Genomic DNA, 20414 nt, shown 5'->3' on the forward strand with positions numbered 1-20414 from the left:
AATAATATGTAGCATGTAATATATCAAGAAATATGTATAACATATATCATTGTATACCAATAACATTTACAATTCAAATTTTGACAACAAACACATCTATAGATCTATATCATAATAAATTTAATCATGTTGCTTCATATATACACAAGACATCTGACTGTTCCCACAATAGGTAATACAAAGTCACACTAGTAAATAAGACATACCAAAACTCAGAATTTTTAACTTTCAATACATAACAGGACAACACTCTAGTCTTGTATTTAGATTAATTAACAGTATGAGATTGAAAGAATTGATTCTTACAAGGAACTTGTTATAAGTTGTGTGTGATAACTTAAGTTATGTTTTCTTTTGACAAATAGCTGTAGTACTTTAACGAAGGTAGTTTCAATTAACAAAGGTACATAAACAAAGATACTTTCATTAAACAAAGGCATTTTCACTTAATGGAGGTACTAACACTTAACAAGGGTACTTTCACCTAGCTAGGTATTCTTATTAAACTCAGGAAACTATTTTAACACCTATTGACAATGCATGTTTTTTTTTAAGTTACTTCCACTTTCTACATATATCCTTATAACATTATCGAACAAAGAGTGAATGAAATATGTTTCTTATGCTAATGGTCGTGGTATTTACATTTACAGTGAACCAACTAAGTCACAGTGAACCAACTAAGTCACCACATAATACATTCTTCCAATGAAAGTTGTCCAAGTTTGATGAAACTTCTCTCACTTCAGTAGAGACCACCTAATCTGTTCTTTTGCGGATTCAATTACCTAAAAATAAAACAAAGTTAATTGAAACAAACATTTAAAATAGGAAATGGAATTAAGATTTCAATAAATCTATGGTTAAATACTTATTTCGTGTCTGTATTAAGACGTTTGTATATGTCAAATACCCATGAACGTGACCATCTGCTTTATCTGTAGTATTACTGTGTAGTGGTAGTAGTAGCAGTAGTACTACATTTAGCTGTAGTAGTGGTCAATTAAGGAGTCAATTATGCTAAAAAAATTCTTGGATCAAATTTTCAAACAACTGACAGATAGTTTTCAAAGAAATGAATTTACAAGCCACACTGTAATTATCATATGTTATTTTGCATGTATTAAGTCCATGTATATAAATTGAGTCCATGTTTTGATGTATGATGGGTGATTATTTTTTAAACAACATTAATAAACACAAGGAAATTCAAGCCTGATTTAGTTTCATAAGTTATTAATATTACTTGTAACAAATTAGAGCCTTTCCAATTAGGTTAAGCGGAGTATGTGTGTGGTTACAAGCTTTATTTATTATGTTCAAAATATTTTTCTTTATAAACTAGTAAGATATTAACATTTCATTATAATCATGTACTTTTTCGAATATGTCAATAATTACAAATAACTTCAAACTGATCTTGAACCACTTGTTAATGATACCATAAGGTCATAGAGTCTAGACATTACTATATAAATAAAAACAACCACACAATCAATATATACTGCGCTCTCAGCCAATTGAAATTTATTCCTGCTTGAGACATTCAAGATCTTTCTACAACAAAGCGTGCACATTTGTTCATGTTCCGCATGTACTATTGGTCTATACAGTACCAATGATATGCAAATATAACACACTTTATTTCTGTTGGCAGAAAACCAACAATGTCAAGTCGGCCAATGTCACAATCATTGAACAGAGAAAGATTGGTCTTAAACTTTGAATGTAACAGTTTGAAAGTTGATGGCTATACATGATAGTGATTTCGAACAAGCCCCCACCCCACCCCCTTAAAAATAAAAAAAATACCTCACCAATGATCCCGGAGTGTGTTCTTGACCTTTGACCTACAGACATAGGTCTTAAACGCGACATATCATCTTCTCATGTGGAATATTTGTGCCAAATTGAAAAATATAAGATATTTTTACCAATGAAGCTTGAGCATGACCTTGACATTGACCTATAAGTGTGGGTGTTGTTCATGACAAACTGTCTCTTCAAGGTGAACTTTGGTGCCAAGTTATTTTAAAATTCCCAAATGCATAGCCAAGTTGGAGCCCAGACTACCAAAGTACAAAGAATTTTGACCAATAAACCTCAAGTGTGACCCTGATCTATAGAAATGGGTCTTGTATGTGACAAACTGTCTTCTCATGGTGAACACTTCTACCAAATTATATTGAAATCTGCCAACACATGGCCAAGTCAAAACTGGACGATCACATGCACTCATACACACACACACACACACACACACACACACACACACACACACAGACGCATACACACAAAAACGCTATCGTGGCGACTATGGCAAAAACATAACTTGGAATTTGTAGCAAGAGTACATCTATATAAACAAATAAAACCGGCCACTAGATGCTTATGTTTCATTTCAATAAGCAGCTAAAGCTGTTAGTTATATATATAAGGTTATTTAGAGATTATAAGCTCCTATATTTGTAAAATATATGTACACAAGTATGCCATCTTTGATAAATTTAATGTTTATTATTTATTTAATGTTTATTATTTTTATTTTTTTACATCATTTTATGTTTCTCTGACATATTATTGAATTTGTATTTTTTACTATATTATATGTCATATAAATTATACATGTACATGCATCTCTTTTCGAATCAAATGGAATGAAAGAGAAAATAAGACAAATTTGAACCTTAAGAAGATACTGACAGAAGAACTGGATCAAGGGCTAGTTTTGTCCAGTAAGAAGCCTATAGTATAGGAACCATTTCCCCTAAACAAACAAATGCCCATATTCACCAACACAAAGTCAGGGTTTCAAACTTGGGACTCAAAAGTAAAACTAATTTTTCATTGTAAAATACCATAGTTAAAATGTACTTATAAAGCATTGATGGCAAAAATCACCATATCTTACAAATTACAAATAACAGAATTTACAATTTCCTATATTCACATTTTTATAGGAATGACATTAACAAGACAAGAGTGACGTGGAGTGAAAGCCCAGTCTATTTTTGTGTGTATTTTTTTAGTTGAACAAGAGGCATAACTCAATAATTGTTAATGTCAGAGTTATGCACTGTGCTTTACATGTGCATCTCTGGTAACAGGAATGAAGTTCCATTTGAATATACGCCACTTCACACCACATATTTGCCATTTACGTTTTGACAATATCTTATAACATTTTATCGTAAAAAACCCCAAGACATTAATAAACCTACATTTTTGAGTGAAAGTGTGAAAATGCAGAATTCAAACTTGAGTGAATATGGGCCCAGGAAAACTAGGGAGGGACACTGATTTTAACAAAAGAACCATGAAGGAATTATTTTCCCTCAGTTCTCACCAGGTTTACTGTACAGTTTAAAGCTATGGCCTAAAAAACAACACATTTGGTTGGGGTTACTCGACCCTACTGAAGAAGGCACCGACCCTACCGTTTTAATAGTGAGTTGGTGAAATGCTTTTTTGCTGTTGTTTTTTTTATTAATAAATTAATTTGTAGTTAAAAACCTTAAAAGCTTTATGCAGAAGGTAACTTTTACACCATTCTCCAGTGATAACAATAACATAAAGCCTCATCAAAAATAAATAAAAAGTCTACCTAACCAACCTGTTTTTAAAAAGGATGTAACCCTAACCAAATCATTTTAGGTATATTGTTGAGCATGCAAGGCAGAATGTGGAAAGGCAGGAAAGATACCATTTCCCCATTTTAAGATTCCCTATAAACTTACCTCTAAACCAGACTTGAGTTTCTTTATTAAAAATGATGTCAAAATTTGAGTACAAACTTTAAGATTTACTGATGCAAATGATATATCAGATACTGCATTGACATGAATTTCACTATTTTCATTATTTTAATGAAATACTACTTAACTGGTCTTCTAAAGCCTTGTATAACTAGTGCATTAAACTACATGACAGAAATGCAAAGACAGAGAAGAGGTTTTAAAGAAGGAATGTTTGTAACAGAACACCATAGTTCAGCCTACCTGTGAAACCGTTTTCTCTCCCATTGGTATATCATCTGATCGCACTGCAACTTTCGACACAATACTTGAACTGTCACAGTCTAGGATGATTCTGTAAATAATAAAACACTCATCATAATATGGAAAAATATTGTTTAACTTCTTTAAAATCGAGCTTGGTGTTCATGAAAGTAAATACAATAACTCAATTTTAACAAAGTTTAACAAAGCCTTAAAGCCATTAGAGCAGAATCGTGTAAATTCAAGTCTCAAGTTATTTAACTTTCAATAGTGTCTCTAAGGCTTTGTGGCAGAATATAGCATTTTATGTCACAAGTTTAAAACATATTGAGCCACAGAGCTCCAATCTGAACCATTAGTGAATATCCGACATACATGTACCGATAGTGAATATCCGGCATACATGTACCGCCAATAGTGAATATCAGGCATACATGTGCCGATAGTGAATATCCGGCATACATGTGCCGATAGTGAATATCCGGCTTACATGTACCGATAGTGAATATCCGGCATACATGTACCGATAGTGAATATACGGCATACATGTACCGATAGTGAATATCCGGCATACATTTACTGATAGTGAATATCCGGCATACATGTACCGATAGTGAATATCCGGCATACATGTACCGAAAGTGAATATCCGGCATACATGTACCGATAGTGAATATCCGGCATACATGTACCGAAAGTGAATATCCAGCATACATTTACCAATACCAGCAAACATGTGCCAATACCAGCAAACATGTGCCAATACCAGCAAACATGTGCCAATACCAGCAAACATGTGCCAATACCAGCAATACATGTGCCAATACCAGCAAACATGTGCCAATACCAGCAATACATGAACCAGCACTGGCAGTACTGAATACATTCTATAAGAACAATTCATTAACAAGATCACCACAACAAAATGCCGACACTTGTCTCTTTTTCTCTAACAGTAAAGTAAATTATGACAAATATTGTATCCAGACTCATACTTCTATAAATGTTTGCAAGTCCCTTAACTCTGGAATTTTGGTACACGAGTGGGAATTGCCAAAAGTGATTATATGTGTATAGTTTCATGCAGTTTCTACGTTATGGCATTAAAGTTTTTTAACCACAATGACAACAATGATGCTACCATTGACAACACCAAGGCTTTTACTATTGTGAAAACCTTTTTCTTTGAAAAAAAGGTAAGCTCAAAATAAACATCATACCCTCCATCACATATCTCATCCATGGCGAGGAAAATGGAGTCGAGGTTTTCTAATAACGCTCTCTTCTCCACATTCCGTCGTAGTATCTGGCTGACAGCCTCATAAAAACCGTTTAGAACACTTGCTAGTATCAACTGAAACCAACAAAAGATTTAAATAAGTCGGTTGAATAAATAAGCAAGAATAATAATAATACCTTTATGATCTAATGCCTAACTGCACCTAATTTATAAGTGTCAGGGAATTCTCTAAGCATAACTGATTTTTTCAGCATTAATTATTTAAATAGGCTCATATTTACTATAGTACCCAATTTTTAATCAAACAAATCTTTATTTAATATTTTTTTCCTCTCCAGATAAACCAAGCAATGGCATTGGGTAACCAGCTAATATCTCTTACCTCATTTTCATTTGCACTGCCCACAACATAGAAGAACAGGTCTACGTTACTTCTGTATACACACGTCATACCCTCAAACATGATAATCTCAGCTGGAAATGAACATGTCATATACGTAATATAATATGAAACTGTATTTCAAACAGGACAACAAATACATTGTTCCATCACATAAAAGAACATTGATGTTCTTTGTTTTGGAATAACATCAGTTCTGTAATGTCACTCTGGTGTGTAATGTCACTCTGGTGTGTTACACAATCGTAAAATAATTTGTTTATCAGTTTTAGTCAGGTCTTAAAAAGGTCAGGTGGCTGCCGATAATTTCAAAAGTTTTAGGTTTCAAAAGCCAGATGCATAAAGTTTACATATATTTATCGTATGATAAGCTTTTAAACAAATCAAAGGAAAAATTGGATTATCTAAAGCATTTAGTTCTTAAGAGGCAGACCAGAGCAAATGCTTCTCTACATGAGGGCAGACGGTTGCTACCAAAAAAGGTCTATAACTCTTTAGCTAAAAACCTAATTTATTTATCTTTAGGACCTAGAAAGTAGAAAATGTAGCTTTGCTGAAAAATCAGTTATTTTCGGGCTGTATTATTTTAGTCTTGCATTGTAGTTGATGTTTATTTATTACACCAAAGCCAGACATTCCACTCATTTTCAGCTACCTAGGCATCAAGCCCTGTCAATTTAGGAAAAAGGATCAATAAATACCATTGAAATCATAACAAATATATAAACTGATATTACTGGTACTATTAATGAGTCAACTATATGTACATGTACCTACCATTTGCTCTGTGGGTTTTATTGAATAAATTCTTTTCAAATGTTTTCTGTTCCTTTGCTGATGGGAACTGTTCATCATAGTACTGCAAGAAAAAACAAAGTTTGCAAAAGATTGCAACAACTGAACAACTAAAAAATAATTGATTAAACTATCATACATACAAAATGCTTTTTGCTTGATCACAAGTCTTGCAGAGGTCGGAGTTAGCACAAGACTGTCAACCAAGCCATAGAGCTTGTTACAATGTCCATGGCAAATGGCAAGGCAAGCATTTGGGCTTGTTGTTCAACTTCCTAATTTCAACAATCACCCAAAACATTCCTTCATTATGAAATATATAACCTCTGGTTTAACTTATATGGATTAAATAGTCATCGGAATAAGACTGTTGGATAAAATTTGGCTGAATTTTGCATTATTATGGGGTTCGAAAATGTGTAAAAATCCCTGCTATAAAAATTCAGGTTTTTAAACAATCTAGCAAATAGTTTTTCTGGGAATGGCTTGTGCTAATATTTTTACGCTTCTCAAAGGCTCAATGAAATACAGTCGTGTTGTGTTAAGTATTTTCTTACCTTTGCCATAAGTCTGTTTCCATCATTATCAAGTATCATTATGGCTTTTACAGAGTACAAAGAGGGCTCCTGAAATGGAAAGATCATTTTTATGCAAGATTCACATAAAACATACTGTTGCAGTAGCAGGTGGTTAAAAGGTGACTAGAAAATGAAAACAGACAGTCACAGTCAAATACCCTCTGCAGGCAGTACTTTTGACACCACTGATTTTTTCAATTTTTTTTTTAACAGTGACTTGTGAGTTTGTGCTGAGGCTAAGGAAACAGTCTACGACGAAAATGCTTCAAAATGCGAATTATCATAAATGCTTGCCAGACATTGTTCTGTCAAAATGACGTAGTAGACTGTTTTTCTCGACAAGGATATTGGTGTAAACGTGTACATAATGGGCCACTGCATCTATGAGCCAGGTTTTTTGTTTATAGCTTACAAAGAAGTTCTAATTTTCAATGAGAATTGGTCTTAGTTCACATTTTCGCCGGGTTAACTTGTTTCATATTACAATATAGGGTACTATTGAATTTTGTCAAATCTTTTTTTATGTTTAAGGCAATGTATTATATTAATGATATACATGTTCAAGTGTGTGTAAAATATAATGATGGCTAGATTTATTATGACTTTATTGAGCCTTTGTCATCAAGCAACTGTGTCGGTGACAAGTCAAAAAGGATTTACGGAGGTTTCGGTAAATCCCCAGTTCGGTAAATTGATTTTATAGTGTAAAAGGCGCGGAGGTTTCGGTAAAATTACAAAAGTTTGTTTTACAGTTTGTAAAGAGGGAATAATTATAATTGAATGTGGAAATGGATGACATTCCCCCGCCTACGGACCCAGGCGATAAATAAATAAATATATAATAACAAACAAAACAAATTGTATTCTATTTTTTTTTAGAAAATAGTGAAACAGTGTGTTGGATCATCAATGGACATTCAAATTGGATAAAAGTATCAATGTATTTCTTGTATTGCAGGTACAATGTAATGTTTTACGTTTTTTAGTATTTCTAAGTATAATTTATTTATATATCTAAATGTGTTTTATAAAACAGTTATAAATGAATATTTTAGGATGGTACCGACAACTTTAAACATGAGAGCTTGACACCCCAACCACATCATCAAAGACTGATGAGTAAATAGTGGGAATTGTAATTGTATCATGTATAACTTCAATGGGTTATCCTGTGTTATATATTTGTCACATTGAATTAAATCTTTATTAACTCACATATGTATCCAAAGCATTCTAATGATGTTGTGCTTTAGCATAGATATCATCACTAATACTTTGTTAATCAGTCTGTGTTATAACTTTATGAGATATTTGGTATGTTACTATGACATATATATATGCACAAATAAATCTATCTTTCATTACCAGAAATAAATGAATAAAATCTACATGTAATTAGGTTTTGTTTCATTTTTCTTTGCATATTGCATGTTTCATTGTCATTCTAAATAAATATGTGTACATGTATATAATCTGTTTGTGTACATGTATTTAATCTGTTTGTTTCATATGTATTGACATGTTCTTTTTGTTTTCATTTCATAATGCTTATTATAATCTGTCAAACATGGACAACATGAAATAAAATTTTGCATTTCTAGATCTATTTCATTTTTCATTAAACGCTGCGTTTTTAATTTCATAATTCATCCCACCAGTAACTGAATTAAACAAAAAAACTATCATTATTAAACATTAAAATCAAAATAAATTATCAATAATTGAAATTCCAATCCTGCAAATGTGATGAATGTTTGTAATTTACTGAGTAGATGCTGTCAATTATTACATGTAATTACCGTGTTTGTTCACACTTTGCCATAATATCCCATTATTATGCCGATATCTTTGTTCAGTGTATATAATAATCCTTTTTACCGAAACAACTGGTTGAATCAAAACGATATAATCAGGTTACTGAACTGAGGATTTACCGAAAGTACCGGTTACCTAGAAAAGAGATGTAGAAGTCTTTCAGTGCTATTTTTCGCGAGCATGGTGTAAACATTTCTTCACAAAACAATGGATTATATGAAGGGAATTCACAAATTGTTGTACCATCATTAATATAAATGGTGTCTTGATTAGAAGATCCTGTTATGATGTAATTATTCGTGGATGAATTATGAACAATGACGCTTAGTACCACCATTAAAGAAAACCGGAAAGGAGTAGTGCGTCCGGTGTGGGGGTCCAACCCACGACCGCCCGAACACTAACACGGAGCTCTTACCAACTGAGCCCGTAATCACACACACTACATTACATTATGATTAGAAACCGTACCAAATTTTGAGAATCCATGATAACTGGATGTAAACACTTTTGACGTGGACACTGTCAATAGACGCTTGATTAGAGATGGGACAAGCTCCTGTGAGAAATCCTTTTATCGAATAAAATCACCGTAGCCGTCGTTATCATCATCATCATCATCATCATCATCATCATCATCATCACCACCACCCTCATCATCATCATCATCATCATCATTATCATCATCACCAACACTAGCATCACCCCTACAACCAAATCTAATCAAATAAAGATCTAGGATGTGAATGTTACTTAGAGGCGCAATTAGGGACGTGTCTTTTCGTGTTTGAAAATAGTTAACTCTGGTTTGCATTGCTCATTATATATGCAGTTATATTGTGATGCTAGTACAGAATAAATGTGTGTAAAGCTCATGAATTCTAAAGCTATTACAGTGTTCGAGAAATCAAAGTTTTAATCCCAATTATATACAGTTCAGGTAACCTCCTGGCTGTGATATAACAAAATAAGTAAAAATGCCTTCCACGCCTTGTTTTGTGAAAAAAGATTAGACTTACCTGTAACGACACTAAGGGGGTGATAACGTTTTCAACATGGATGGAAACGCATTTTAGTAAGTAACTTTAAACTCTGTATCACGAGGCTATATTCAGGTGTCCTGTTTTAGAAGACATATATAGTTCAAAGTCTTAGTTGGAATTTTCCCTTTAAATGTCTTTACAGGACCATTTAATTGAAAGTGCATGTTATTTATATATTATTCATTGGAGCAGGAATTGGATGCTTACCATCAGGGACTGCTTGAAAGTGGTAAGTACTCTTCTCTTAGTGTTGAATAACTACGGAAAGAAAATTTTCATTAATTTCCCACTTCTTTTGCAAACAATTTCATCCATTCTAAACTCTCTATCACCAGAAATAATCTTCCCGGGGTCAATCAAGAACTCAAAAGACTTGCTGGAAAGTGATATAGAGCTCCGAAAACAGCGTAAATCAGAGAATCCTGAAAATAGAAAGAGATTCCTCGATCTAATACATTTATTCAGGAAATCCATCAAAATAACCCAACAATGCTATCTTGAAGACATTTATCAATATTGCTTCCAATGATCCAACATCCAAACCTAACATGAAAACACTATTTACGCTTCTCAAGCATTTCAAACAAGATTCAGCCTTTGTTGCTCTCTTACGGAAACAAAATTTCGTCCACCAAGACGATACAGCAAAAGCAACTGTCCTAAATGAGCAATTCCAGTCAGTTATTAGCCCAAAGTCTCCCAATAGTCTCAGGTTCCTTTGTAAAATGAAACTCCAAGACACCGCTAACACAGACAAACCCAAAAATGCAATGCCAGACATAACAATCACAGCCAAGCGGATTGAAGAACTTCTCTCAAACTTAGATCCTCACACTGGATCAGGCCCTGATCAGATGAAGCCTATCATCCTGAAAATTCTTTCGGCTTCACTTTCACCCATGCTGAAACATCTCTTTCAGAAGTCCCTTGACTCTGGATCTCTACCCCAAATTTTGAAGGATGAAATGTGGCTCCAGTCTACAAAAAGGGGGAACGTTCAGACCCCGCTCAAGGTCCATTTCTGTTACGATTATAACGTGCAAAATACTAGAACATATAGTCGCATCCTGTATTTCAAAAAACACCTTTTTAAGCTCAGTGCCTTTTATGAACTCCAACATGGCTTCAGGGAAAAGCGCTCGTGTGGATCCTAACTCCGTATGCTGTTGATGATGTTGTCACATCCCTCCATAATAAAAAGCAAATCTTATTAATTTTGCTTGAGTACAGTAAAGCTTTCGACAAAGTCAGTCACGAGAAACTTGACTTCAAACTACATAGCTATGGCATCAGAGGCCCTGCTCTCAAATAAATCGAAGAGTTTCTTGACAACCGACGTCAGACTGTTGTTGTCAACGGGTCCTCAACAGAACACATACCTGTCTCGTCTGGAGTCCCACAGGGATCTGTACTGTGGCCACTAGCTCCTCTTTCTAGTCTACATTAATGACCAATCCAAAGTCAGACTATTTGCCGACGATGCTGCCATCTAATTAACTCTTTCAACATCTACCCAATCAGAAATTCTCCAGAAAGATCTTGATATACTTGTACTTGAACATTGGAGCCATGAATGGGACATGGAATTTAATCCATCTAAATGTCAAGTCGTTCACATAAAAAGAGTCCACAACCCAATTCCAACACAGTAAACTCTTCACCATTGCTTACTAGAATCAGTATGTTCAGCAAAATATCTTGGTGTTTACCTGTCCTAAGATCTATCGTGGGGGCACACACACAAGTCGCATCTCTAAGAAGGCAAACAGCACATTCGGTTTCCTGAGAAGAAACATTAAGGTACACTCTGAACCACTGACATTTTCTGCCAAAGTTCTTGTCGGCCTTCAGCTTGAATATTGCTCCACAGTTTGTTGTCCTTTCACTGATACCCGCATATAACAACTAGAATGTGTCACAGGCATGATGCAGTCTCTACAGTGACATAGGCTTGATGATAGAAGAATAGATAACAGGCTCTCTTTTATTTACAACATAACACATAGCCTAATAGCCATCCCCATCTCTGGCTACCTTATTCCACTGACAAGACCATCGCGTCATTATCACAGCTTCTCTTACAGATAAGTATCTTCCACCACAGACTACTACAAATTCTCCTCCACCCTAAGACGGCTGTCTTCCATTGGAACAACCTCCCACCCAACCTAATGGCCTGCCATACCGTGGAGCAGTTCAATCAGGCTGTCTGTCAGATTGCACATGTCTCGTCATAGGAAGCTATCAAACTTCTTTTAACTTTTTAACCTAATCTGTTCCTCGTATTTGTAACTTTGATTTTATAAGTTATGTTTCTTTCACAACCTTTACTAAAATTCCTGCAGCTTGACGCGCAAATGTCTAGGTCCCTAGTAGGAGTTTGAAATTAATGGAAGAAAGATAGACGTGTAGAGATTTAAATATTTTTTTTTTTAAATCTCTAAATATCTATCTATCGCTCTCTCTCTATATACAATCAATCGTGCTTGGGTGAAGGCCGATTAATTTGGACGTTTTGACAGAGAATGAATCACCCTACAGTTACGTCCCTTATAAGTAAAATTGCCATGTTTGTTAAACTTAATGGTATTTTTTAATACAATCTATTCCCATTGCAAGCAGTTAATCTAATGTGAGTTCCGCTTCCTAAATATTGTTATCATCTGATGTAAAGTTAAAGGGTTTAAAATTGTCTCAAATTGGCTGAATGCTATCTAACTCGCCACAAATCGTTGACGTACTGTAGTCGTTCAAGCCATCGTGAAGGAGCATAGACAAATTTTGTGCAATTAAGACATCTGTTTCTCCTAAATGCTATGGAAGTAATTATGGGTACTTTGAAGTAATTATGGGTACTTTTTGGCAATATGCCTTTTCGATAGTGCTGTATAGTTTGAGAAGAAGTCATGTACCACCAATATTTGAAAGTTGTTTCAAGGATATCTGTTTTCCCATCAAATACTTTAAAAACTCAGTTTTCATTTTGACGAATTCATTTCAGTTAAAGTGTAGTTACAACGCCAAATTTGTTTCAGCTCTGACCATTTGGGGGGGGGGGGGGTGTACATTTGGTAGAGTTCTTATGGAATCCATGTGTTCAAGATATCTGCCAAAATTGGATTAACTACAGGGATACATAACAGAAAATAATAGTGTCAGGTCATTTGTTAGTTTATAAAATAAGTCATAGCATTTATATATTGTTAAAAATTCATGAACAAGGTTTTTTTTTTAATTTTTTTTTTTTTAAACAAACTACTGTAACGTGCCACGGCTAACTTTCAAATTGTATATATAAGATTTTCCTCTTTGGCTAGTTTGCCAAATAATTTGCACTAATGATTATTTAAAATGATTGGATAGTGAAAACAATTATCGTTCAATCAATGATAAATCAACAAAGATTGGAATGTTTACAGTTTTCATAGACGCACATATCAAATTATCTTACTTTTTCGATATCCCTAGCTTTCTACTTAAAAACTGTTCTAATAGTATTATGTCAATGTACGGTAAGGACTTTTGAGTTTACTTTCATTACTTCTATCGTTAAGGAGGCGCTTTTCTATTTCATACTCTTGGGTTTACAGTTTATACCATACTTATATCAATATTAATATAGATAGTTCGATATAAACCCCTAGGGAATTAGCATGTATATTTGCCGCTAGGACAAAAAGTGTTTAATCCCTATTAGAGATAACACATATATTACACCTTGTCTTATCAAGTTGTTTCTCTCGCAGAAGCCAGCACAAGAATGAACAAAACCCGCTAGTTTGCTGTATTTATACTCACGATATCACGTGACCACATTGGACGGTTCTAACCAGTTGGAATAGTCCATTTTCAACGTTAAGTCTTTTTCGCAGGGATTTCGCCTTATATTTTCAGCAAACAACATTATTGCTATAAATCGCTGTTTGTTTCATGATTATAATTATTTAACCATCTTATTTCAATTTACAATCATGTTGTATCATTTACTGTTGTTTGTATTGAGAAATTCACTCTCTAAACTAATTTCATACCCCATATTAAAAGTTAAGCAAAGTGCATATCAAATACATTAGTATTCCAAATACTATATATATAATTATATGTTTTTGACTAATTACTATTTCCTTTTGTTCTTTTAAAGAATACTTGCTACAGAAATATATTACTTTTATAACAATTGATAATAACAAATAACTAATAAAACCGAAACTGAAAGTGTATACATGTAATAGCAAAATCCTATGTCTTACAGTAAAAGCAGCAGACAACAGTTTAACAACGTATCGCTCGGCCCAATTTCGCTACACTACCTTTCAATTGAAGGCAAAAAAAATATCCGTTGTGTTTAAAAGTGGAATAAATGACACCCTGTCTCTTTTCTCCATCTTGTTTCTATTGTTGTAGTTGACTTGTTTCCTTAGCACTTTTAATACAAAAAGTTGAAAAACAGTGATCCTGATAAAATTGCTTAATACTAGTTAGTAGTGGTCATTGGCTGCAGCTATTCCAACATCTGATCAGCTTTCTTGTGCTATTTCATTTCTGTGAGGAATTGTGCAATTTATAATTATAATTATATATATCAGTTGCAGATAGGATATGCATTCATGGAAGTCTGAAAAACTTTTCCATTTATAAAAATAGAGCCTCTTTTCCATAAATTTACAAGTGTAACATCTCTTTAGTTTGAGAACTCAAAAACATCTGGAGCATCATAGTAGGAGTATGTAGCTTCATTATTAAAGTGACACTCTTATTCGAAATCAATACATTCACATTTACCAAAAAAATAATCTTTTGATACTTACTTAGTAATTCATTTATGAAAAATATTAATTTAATACTGATGTAGATTGTAACTGTGTATTTAATAGCTAAAAATACAAAAAAATAATTGGTGAGTGCTAAAATTAAAACAATTGTATTAATTGTGGAAAATCTTACTTGGGAGTACTTTACTTTAAGCAATTCCACCATGGCAACTGACAACATGTTTTCTATTTCAGAGTTACCAATGGATTAATTGACAACCCTATCAAAAAAGATATGGATGAGGTGTGTAATGAAATTAAGGTAGAGTCAGAAGATGGGGAAAGCTTCTTCATAACCTTGAACACAGATGAAATCAAAATTGAACCCAATCAAGGAAGAAGTGAATTTGTCCTTGAAGAAGACAATGTCCTAATGCTTGATCCCAGTAGTGGGCTGACCATCAAGGCTAATGGACCTCAAAATTTCTGTGATGAATATGCAACCGATATAAAATTTGAGGTGGAAACTGAAAAAAGGCAAGTAGAAGTTGAACAAAATGTGAACAAACCCTCCGGCCACAGTTTAGACAGAAGCCAATCTATGGATATAGAGTCAGGCGATGAGGATGAGGAAGATGCTGGAGCATTGGGCAATGTCTTGCAGTTTGCTAATCAGCATTGCTCTGGTGTGGCGGAAATGACTGATGATGATTTGAACAAGATGAGTGCAGAAGAACTGCAGGATTTGATGGCTGATGTAGATTATCAGATGTCTATGATTGATTCTGTGAGCAAGAGTTTTGAAACTATGATTCAAAGCTGTGAGAATGATGAAAAAGAACTAACTATATTACATACTACCACTAGTTGTAAGCTACAGGTTGATGGAGATGCACAGCAATTTCCAGAGAAAACTGCTGGTATCAGCACAGGAAAGGCAGCAAGTAATGTTGATCTTTCAAATCAAAATAAAACACCATGCTTTTGCTTTGTCTGTGGAGTTAACAGATATAAAAGCAATGAACATCTATGTCCTCTCTGTTTCACTAAAGAAAAGTATGATATCATGGATTACAGACTGATTTCAGAGTTTTATTCAAGTTATGGTTTTGAATCGGGACAGTCATATTTTAATTCTACAGTTAGTCCTCCCTCTGGGCAACATGATATCTTAGAGCTGTTTCTCTATGTATTTATGAAATTTTGCAACCAAAAGAATTTGAAGAAAATCCACTGTTGTTTTTGTGGAGACGATCTAACGAATATTTCGGAAATAGTGACTCATATAGTAAAATTTCATGCCAATCTCACATCACACTTATGTAGTCCTGAAATATTCAAGCCCACCAACCCAGCTCATCTATGTGTGCTGTGCTCATCAATGTATTCCATGAAAATTGAAATCATCTGCCACTACCGTTATGAACATCATGTCACCGATAAAAAACAGATAACTCTCTTCTCAGACATTGCGAACAAGTACGAACTTACTGAAAGATCTTACAAATGCTTACCCTGTACAACAGAAGGCAAAATAACTTTGTCAAAATCAAAGGAATTGCATACATTTCACTTGCGCAAGGCTCATCTTCAGATTGAAAGAACAACTAGGGTTTTGAACGGTAGACAAAAAAGTGTGCCTCAAATGGTTTCACAAAACAATGTTCCATATATAAATCAAACTCCATCCACTGCAGGTACTAGTTATTCAAGCATAGTGCCACCAAATGCTGGTTGTTTACCGGGCATAACTGGTAAGCCGAGGAATAACGGCTGTAAAACGAAACTTGTCTGTGAAATCTGTTACCTCAGATTTGAAAAGTTGAAAGATCTTCAAAAACATATTCATGTGGCGCACAGCAGATTGATACTGTTTTGAAATTCAATGAAAGTACTGGTACATGTATCTGTTTCTGTATTAATTCAATTTTAGGCTTAAAGGGTAAAGATTCGATCAGACTATTAATTGATGAAGTTAAGACTGAATTTTACGTGTTTTCAAAATCAATGTTTGTTATACTATATAATATATAATTGGAACATGTATATTTTCTTATTCTGTTAAATATCTGTTTCCATCCAATGTTAGTTGATGTGCATAATACATGTGCATTTGGAGCTAAAAGGTTAAGTTTATTATAAAATGAATGAGTTACTTGTATGTACATATATGTTGTGGAACCCTTTATGTGAACAATTAGAATATTTATAGTTTTATATTTGTATATGCACCAGTATATACATGTTAAAATGTAGGATGCTTATGGATGTGTGTCACTAAGATTGAATTATGTTAAAAACAAAATAACCAAAGCATTTTTAAATTGCAGTGAAAGTTAAGTCAAGTTTAAAAGTAATTTTTTAGCTCATCTTTTTTAAAAAGAAAAGTCTAATTGTCATAGCCCTGGCATCATTGCATCCATGTTGGCGTGCATTAACTTTAACCTTGGTCATAAGTTGAGATCAATAATGCCAATTTATCCACATGTTGCCAGAGACTGGACATGGATGTATTGCATGGCCGAAGAGGTACCTTTAATAAAAAAGAAATGCAAAAACTTTAACCTTTACACTCCTCAAAGAAACATTTAAATTATTAAAAAAACTGGTAAGATAAAATGCACACATGTTTAGCAAGGTCAATAACTGATTTTAATAATTGTCCCTTTTTCAAAAAGAAAACTGATGAGATTTGTTAAATTGAATAATAATTAAATGCTGAATGTTTAACAGTTATTTTAGTTAGAATTTTGTTTTATATTTCGTATCTTATATATGTGAGTGTCCAGTTCAAATGTACAATTAACTAAAGTAAGATACTGTGTCCAGTTATGTGAAGGAGGTACGAAACTTGTAAGTGAGGTTAACATACACTCAACTGCCTGAAATTGATCTTTACTTGTACCAAAACACTACCTTTGGTCGGCAATTTTTGTTGGCATGCCTTTATGAAATTTAATCTGTTTTTTTGTTGTCTGTTCAAAAAGTACCTTTTTTGCCCCAAGAAGTCTGATTTTTATTTAAGTATGCATTTCCAACTTAAATATTGTGTCTTGAGATTGTTTAGCATATGATTGTTGTTGAAGTGTCTATAGATTTGTTGAAATTTGCAAAGTACCGGTAAATGAATTTAAGGTACTGTGTACTACACATGTAGCTGGATTTTGCTCAAGAATTTTTTTGTACCGCGACTCAAATCCAGACAAGTAACAATGATTCATGGTTGAAATTTCATGCAAGTATTACATTTATTGAGGGATTAATATGGCATTATTTGATGTAGTTATGAATGAAAAGTTTGCTTACTTTCTGTTTTTTGAGTTTCTGGCTGTCTCTTTTTGACTTGATCATCTGATGTTCAAACCGATGTTCAATCTTATAGTCGAATGCATAAATATTGAGAAACCAAGTTTATTTTATTATTATTTTGATAAAAATGGTATACTTTTAGTATGAACACTGTATATGAAACATTTTCAGGAAATTACTTCAATTTGTGAAACTTATAACTACCCTTTTACGAAATAGATTGGTGAGTGTGTCACTACCTGCCCATTTTGAATCCTGAATACGGGTGTAGCTGTACTATTGGACCAGAATCTGGAATACCGCTTTATTGGTGGGCCAATCCCGCTTTATTGTCCAATTAAAGACCACTTACATAAATGTGTAAAAAGTTAAGGCTGTTTAGGGAAAAATTAAAACACTTAGTTAAAAACATATTTCCAGGCATGTTTGCATTCTTTCATTTAGGACAAGCAAAAACTAATATTAACAACATAATTATACCTTTAAACAAGAGCTGTCACAGAGACAGCACGCTCGACTATTCCCGCCGCTTTTCAGTGTAAGGATTGAAAAGTTTTGGCGATACATGCATGGATCACTGTTAGATTAGATTTCAATGCAATACATGATGTGCTGAAATATTAACATAAATGTGGTTACATGTAAAATTTTAACCAGAATTTTTAAGTCTAATAATAAAGGGCCATTATTTGCAAAATACAGTTATCTAACTTCGTTATTCAATTAGGTTGGGTGGTTGAATACCATTGTTTAAAGTCTCAATGCAATACATCAAGTAGTTGCTGAGATATTATCCTATGTGTGCTAACATGCAAGACCTGAACCAGAATTTCTAAGTCGGATAATAAAGGGGCAAAAATTATATAATATGAAAGATAGAGTTATCTTACTTGATTAAATAAGAAGGTTAAATGGTTGGAAGCCTTTGTGTATAGTTTCAATGCAATACATGATGTATTCGCTGTGGTATTGACTTAAAAGTGGTTAAATGCAAAACCTTAACCAGAATTTCTATGTCGAATAAAAAAGGGGCCATTTTTTGAATTTAATGCAAACTAGAGTTATCTTACTTGGTTATTTAAGTAGATTGGATGGTTGAGTACCATTGTATAAAGTCTCAATGGAATACATCAAGTAGTTGCTGAGATATCATTCTATGTGTGCTTACATGCAAAACTTTAACCAGTATTTCTAAGTCAAATAATAAAGGCCCATAATTAGCATTATATTCAAAAAAGTGTTATCTTACTTCATTAATTCAGTAGGTTAGATAGTTGGGAATACATGTCTTAAGTTTCATGCAATACATGATATATTTGCCTAGAGATTGACTTAAAGGGACCGTACACCAGATTGGCATCAAAAAACGTTTTTTTCTGTAACTAATCTCAGGACAATTATCTAATAGAATGTGCTACGCTTTAAAATCATAATTGTAAAAAAAAGTACCAAAATGTGAAAAAAAATTGTGTTGGAGACCGGGTTCGAACCTGTGTCGCAAAAATTGCAGTCCAGCGTCGTATCCACTGAGCCACGACGGCTTACTCTGCTTGGGTGACATAATAAAGCTATAAACCTACCTCGGTAATATCACGTGATAACACCGACTAGCCAAACGTGCATAAGGAATAAATTTTACCTGGTAGACATGCCCAGTAATCTTTTTTAATGGAAAAATACGAAATAACTGCCAAACTTCAATAAATTGTAAACTATGTGGTACTTCAGTTAGTAAGTTTCAATGCATTGTACATATCGTGCCAAGTTGATGTCCGTTTTGGACAAAAAAAAAAAATTCCGCTAATTTATCATACGGAGTACAGCCCCTTTAAATGTGGATTTCATGCAAAACCTTTACCACAAATTTTAAGTTAAATAATAAAGGGCAATTATTTTGCATTAAATGCAAAATAGAGTTATCTAACTTGGTTAATTAAGAAGGTTGGATGGTTAAGTACCATTGTATAAAGTCTCAATGCAATACCTCAAGTAGTTGCTGAGATATTAACCTATGTGTGCACGCAAAACCTTAACCAAGGTGTGACGCCGAAGCCGACTCTTGGGTGAGCAGTATAGCTCTCCTTATTCTTCGAATAGTCAAGCTAAAAATATTGGTGTTTGCTTTTTTGTTTGGGCTTACAATCAAGGATTTTCCCAATTTTCTGGTGAATGCACCCAATTTTTTTATTGAGTATATTTCACTCAGACTATTTTTCCACCAAGGACTAGTGTAGCATATACTTGGTGTTAATCTTTTTGTGTCAGACAATGACAATATAGGATTTTTCAAACTTTTTGCTCATTAATTTTATGTATATCAATTCTAACAGATGCACCGGCAAACACTAAATGAGTGTGCCTGCTCTATTTACTTTAAATCGCCAAAATAGAAGTCTAACATATGCAAGGTAGTGATTTTCCTATCAGGGTCTTTTGTGGGTTTATGTACAAACATTTCCTAGGCCCAGGCACTTTCGTTTATCTT

The 20414-nt window shown here is 33.7% G+C and overlaps 2 protein-coding genes across 5 annotated transcripts; one reads left to right on the forward strand and one right to left on the reverse strand.

Annotated features, from left to right (window-relative positions):
* Positions 1-99: 99 nt before the first annotated feature.
* Positions 100-9396, reverse strand: LOC128234860 (coatomer subunit zeta-1-like). Of its 3 annotated transcripts, none has more exons than XM_052949418.1 (8): positions 9298-9396; positions 6991-7059; positions 6416-6497; positions 5621-5712; positions 5219-5352; positions 3999-4089; positions 3738-3758; positions 100-788 (listed from the first exon to the last, which is right to left on the reverse strand). In XM_052949418.1, the coding sequence occupies exons 1-8, from the start codon at positions 9313-9315 to the stop codon at positions 741-743; spliced, it is 555 nt and encodes a 184-aa protein (XP_052805378.1). In that variant the 5' UTR covers positions 9316-9396; the 3' UTR covers positions 100-740. The 3 variants fall into 3 exon arrangements, with proteins under 3 accessions (XP_052805378.1, XP_052805379.1, XP_052805380.1); XM_052949419.1 differs by lacking the exon at positions 9298-9396 and adding an exon at positions 9070-9166; XM_052949420.1 differs by lacking the exon at positions 3738-3758.
* Positions 9397-12425: 3029 nt separating this feature from the next.
* Positions 12426-18029, forward strand: LOC128233830 (uncharacterized). 2 transcript variants are annotated; one of them, XM_052947686.1, is made up of 2 exons: positions 12426-12501; positions 14876-18029. In XM_052947686.1, the coding sequence occupies exon 2, from the start codon at positions 14916-14918 to the stop codon at positions 16497-16499; it is 1584 nt and encodes a 527-aa protein (XP_052803646.1). In that variant the 5' UTR covers positions 12426-12501; positions 14876-14915; the 3' UTR covers positions 16500-18029. The 2 variants fall into 2 exon arrangements, with proteins under 2 accessions (XP_052803646.1, XP_052803648.1); XM_052947688.1 differs by lacking the exon at positions 12426-12501 and adding an exon at positions 13618-13723.
* The last annotated feature ends 2385 nt before the right edge of the window (positions 18030-20414 follow it).

Source organism: Mya arenaria, chromosome 5, assembly GCF_026914265.1.
Source record: "Mya arenaria isolate MELC-2E11 chromosome 5, ASM2691426v1".
In the NCBI taxonomy this organism is placed as follows: Eukaryota; Metazoa; Mollusca; class Bivalvia; order Myida; family Myidae; genus Mya; species Mya arenaria.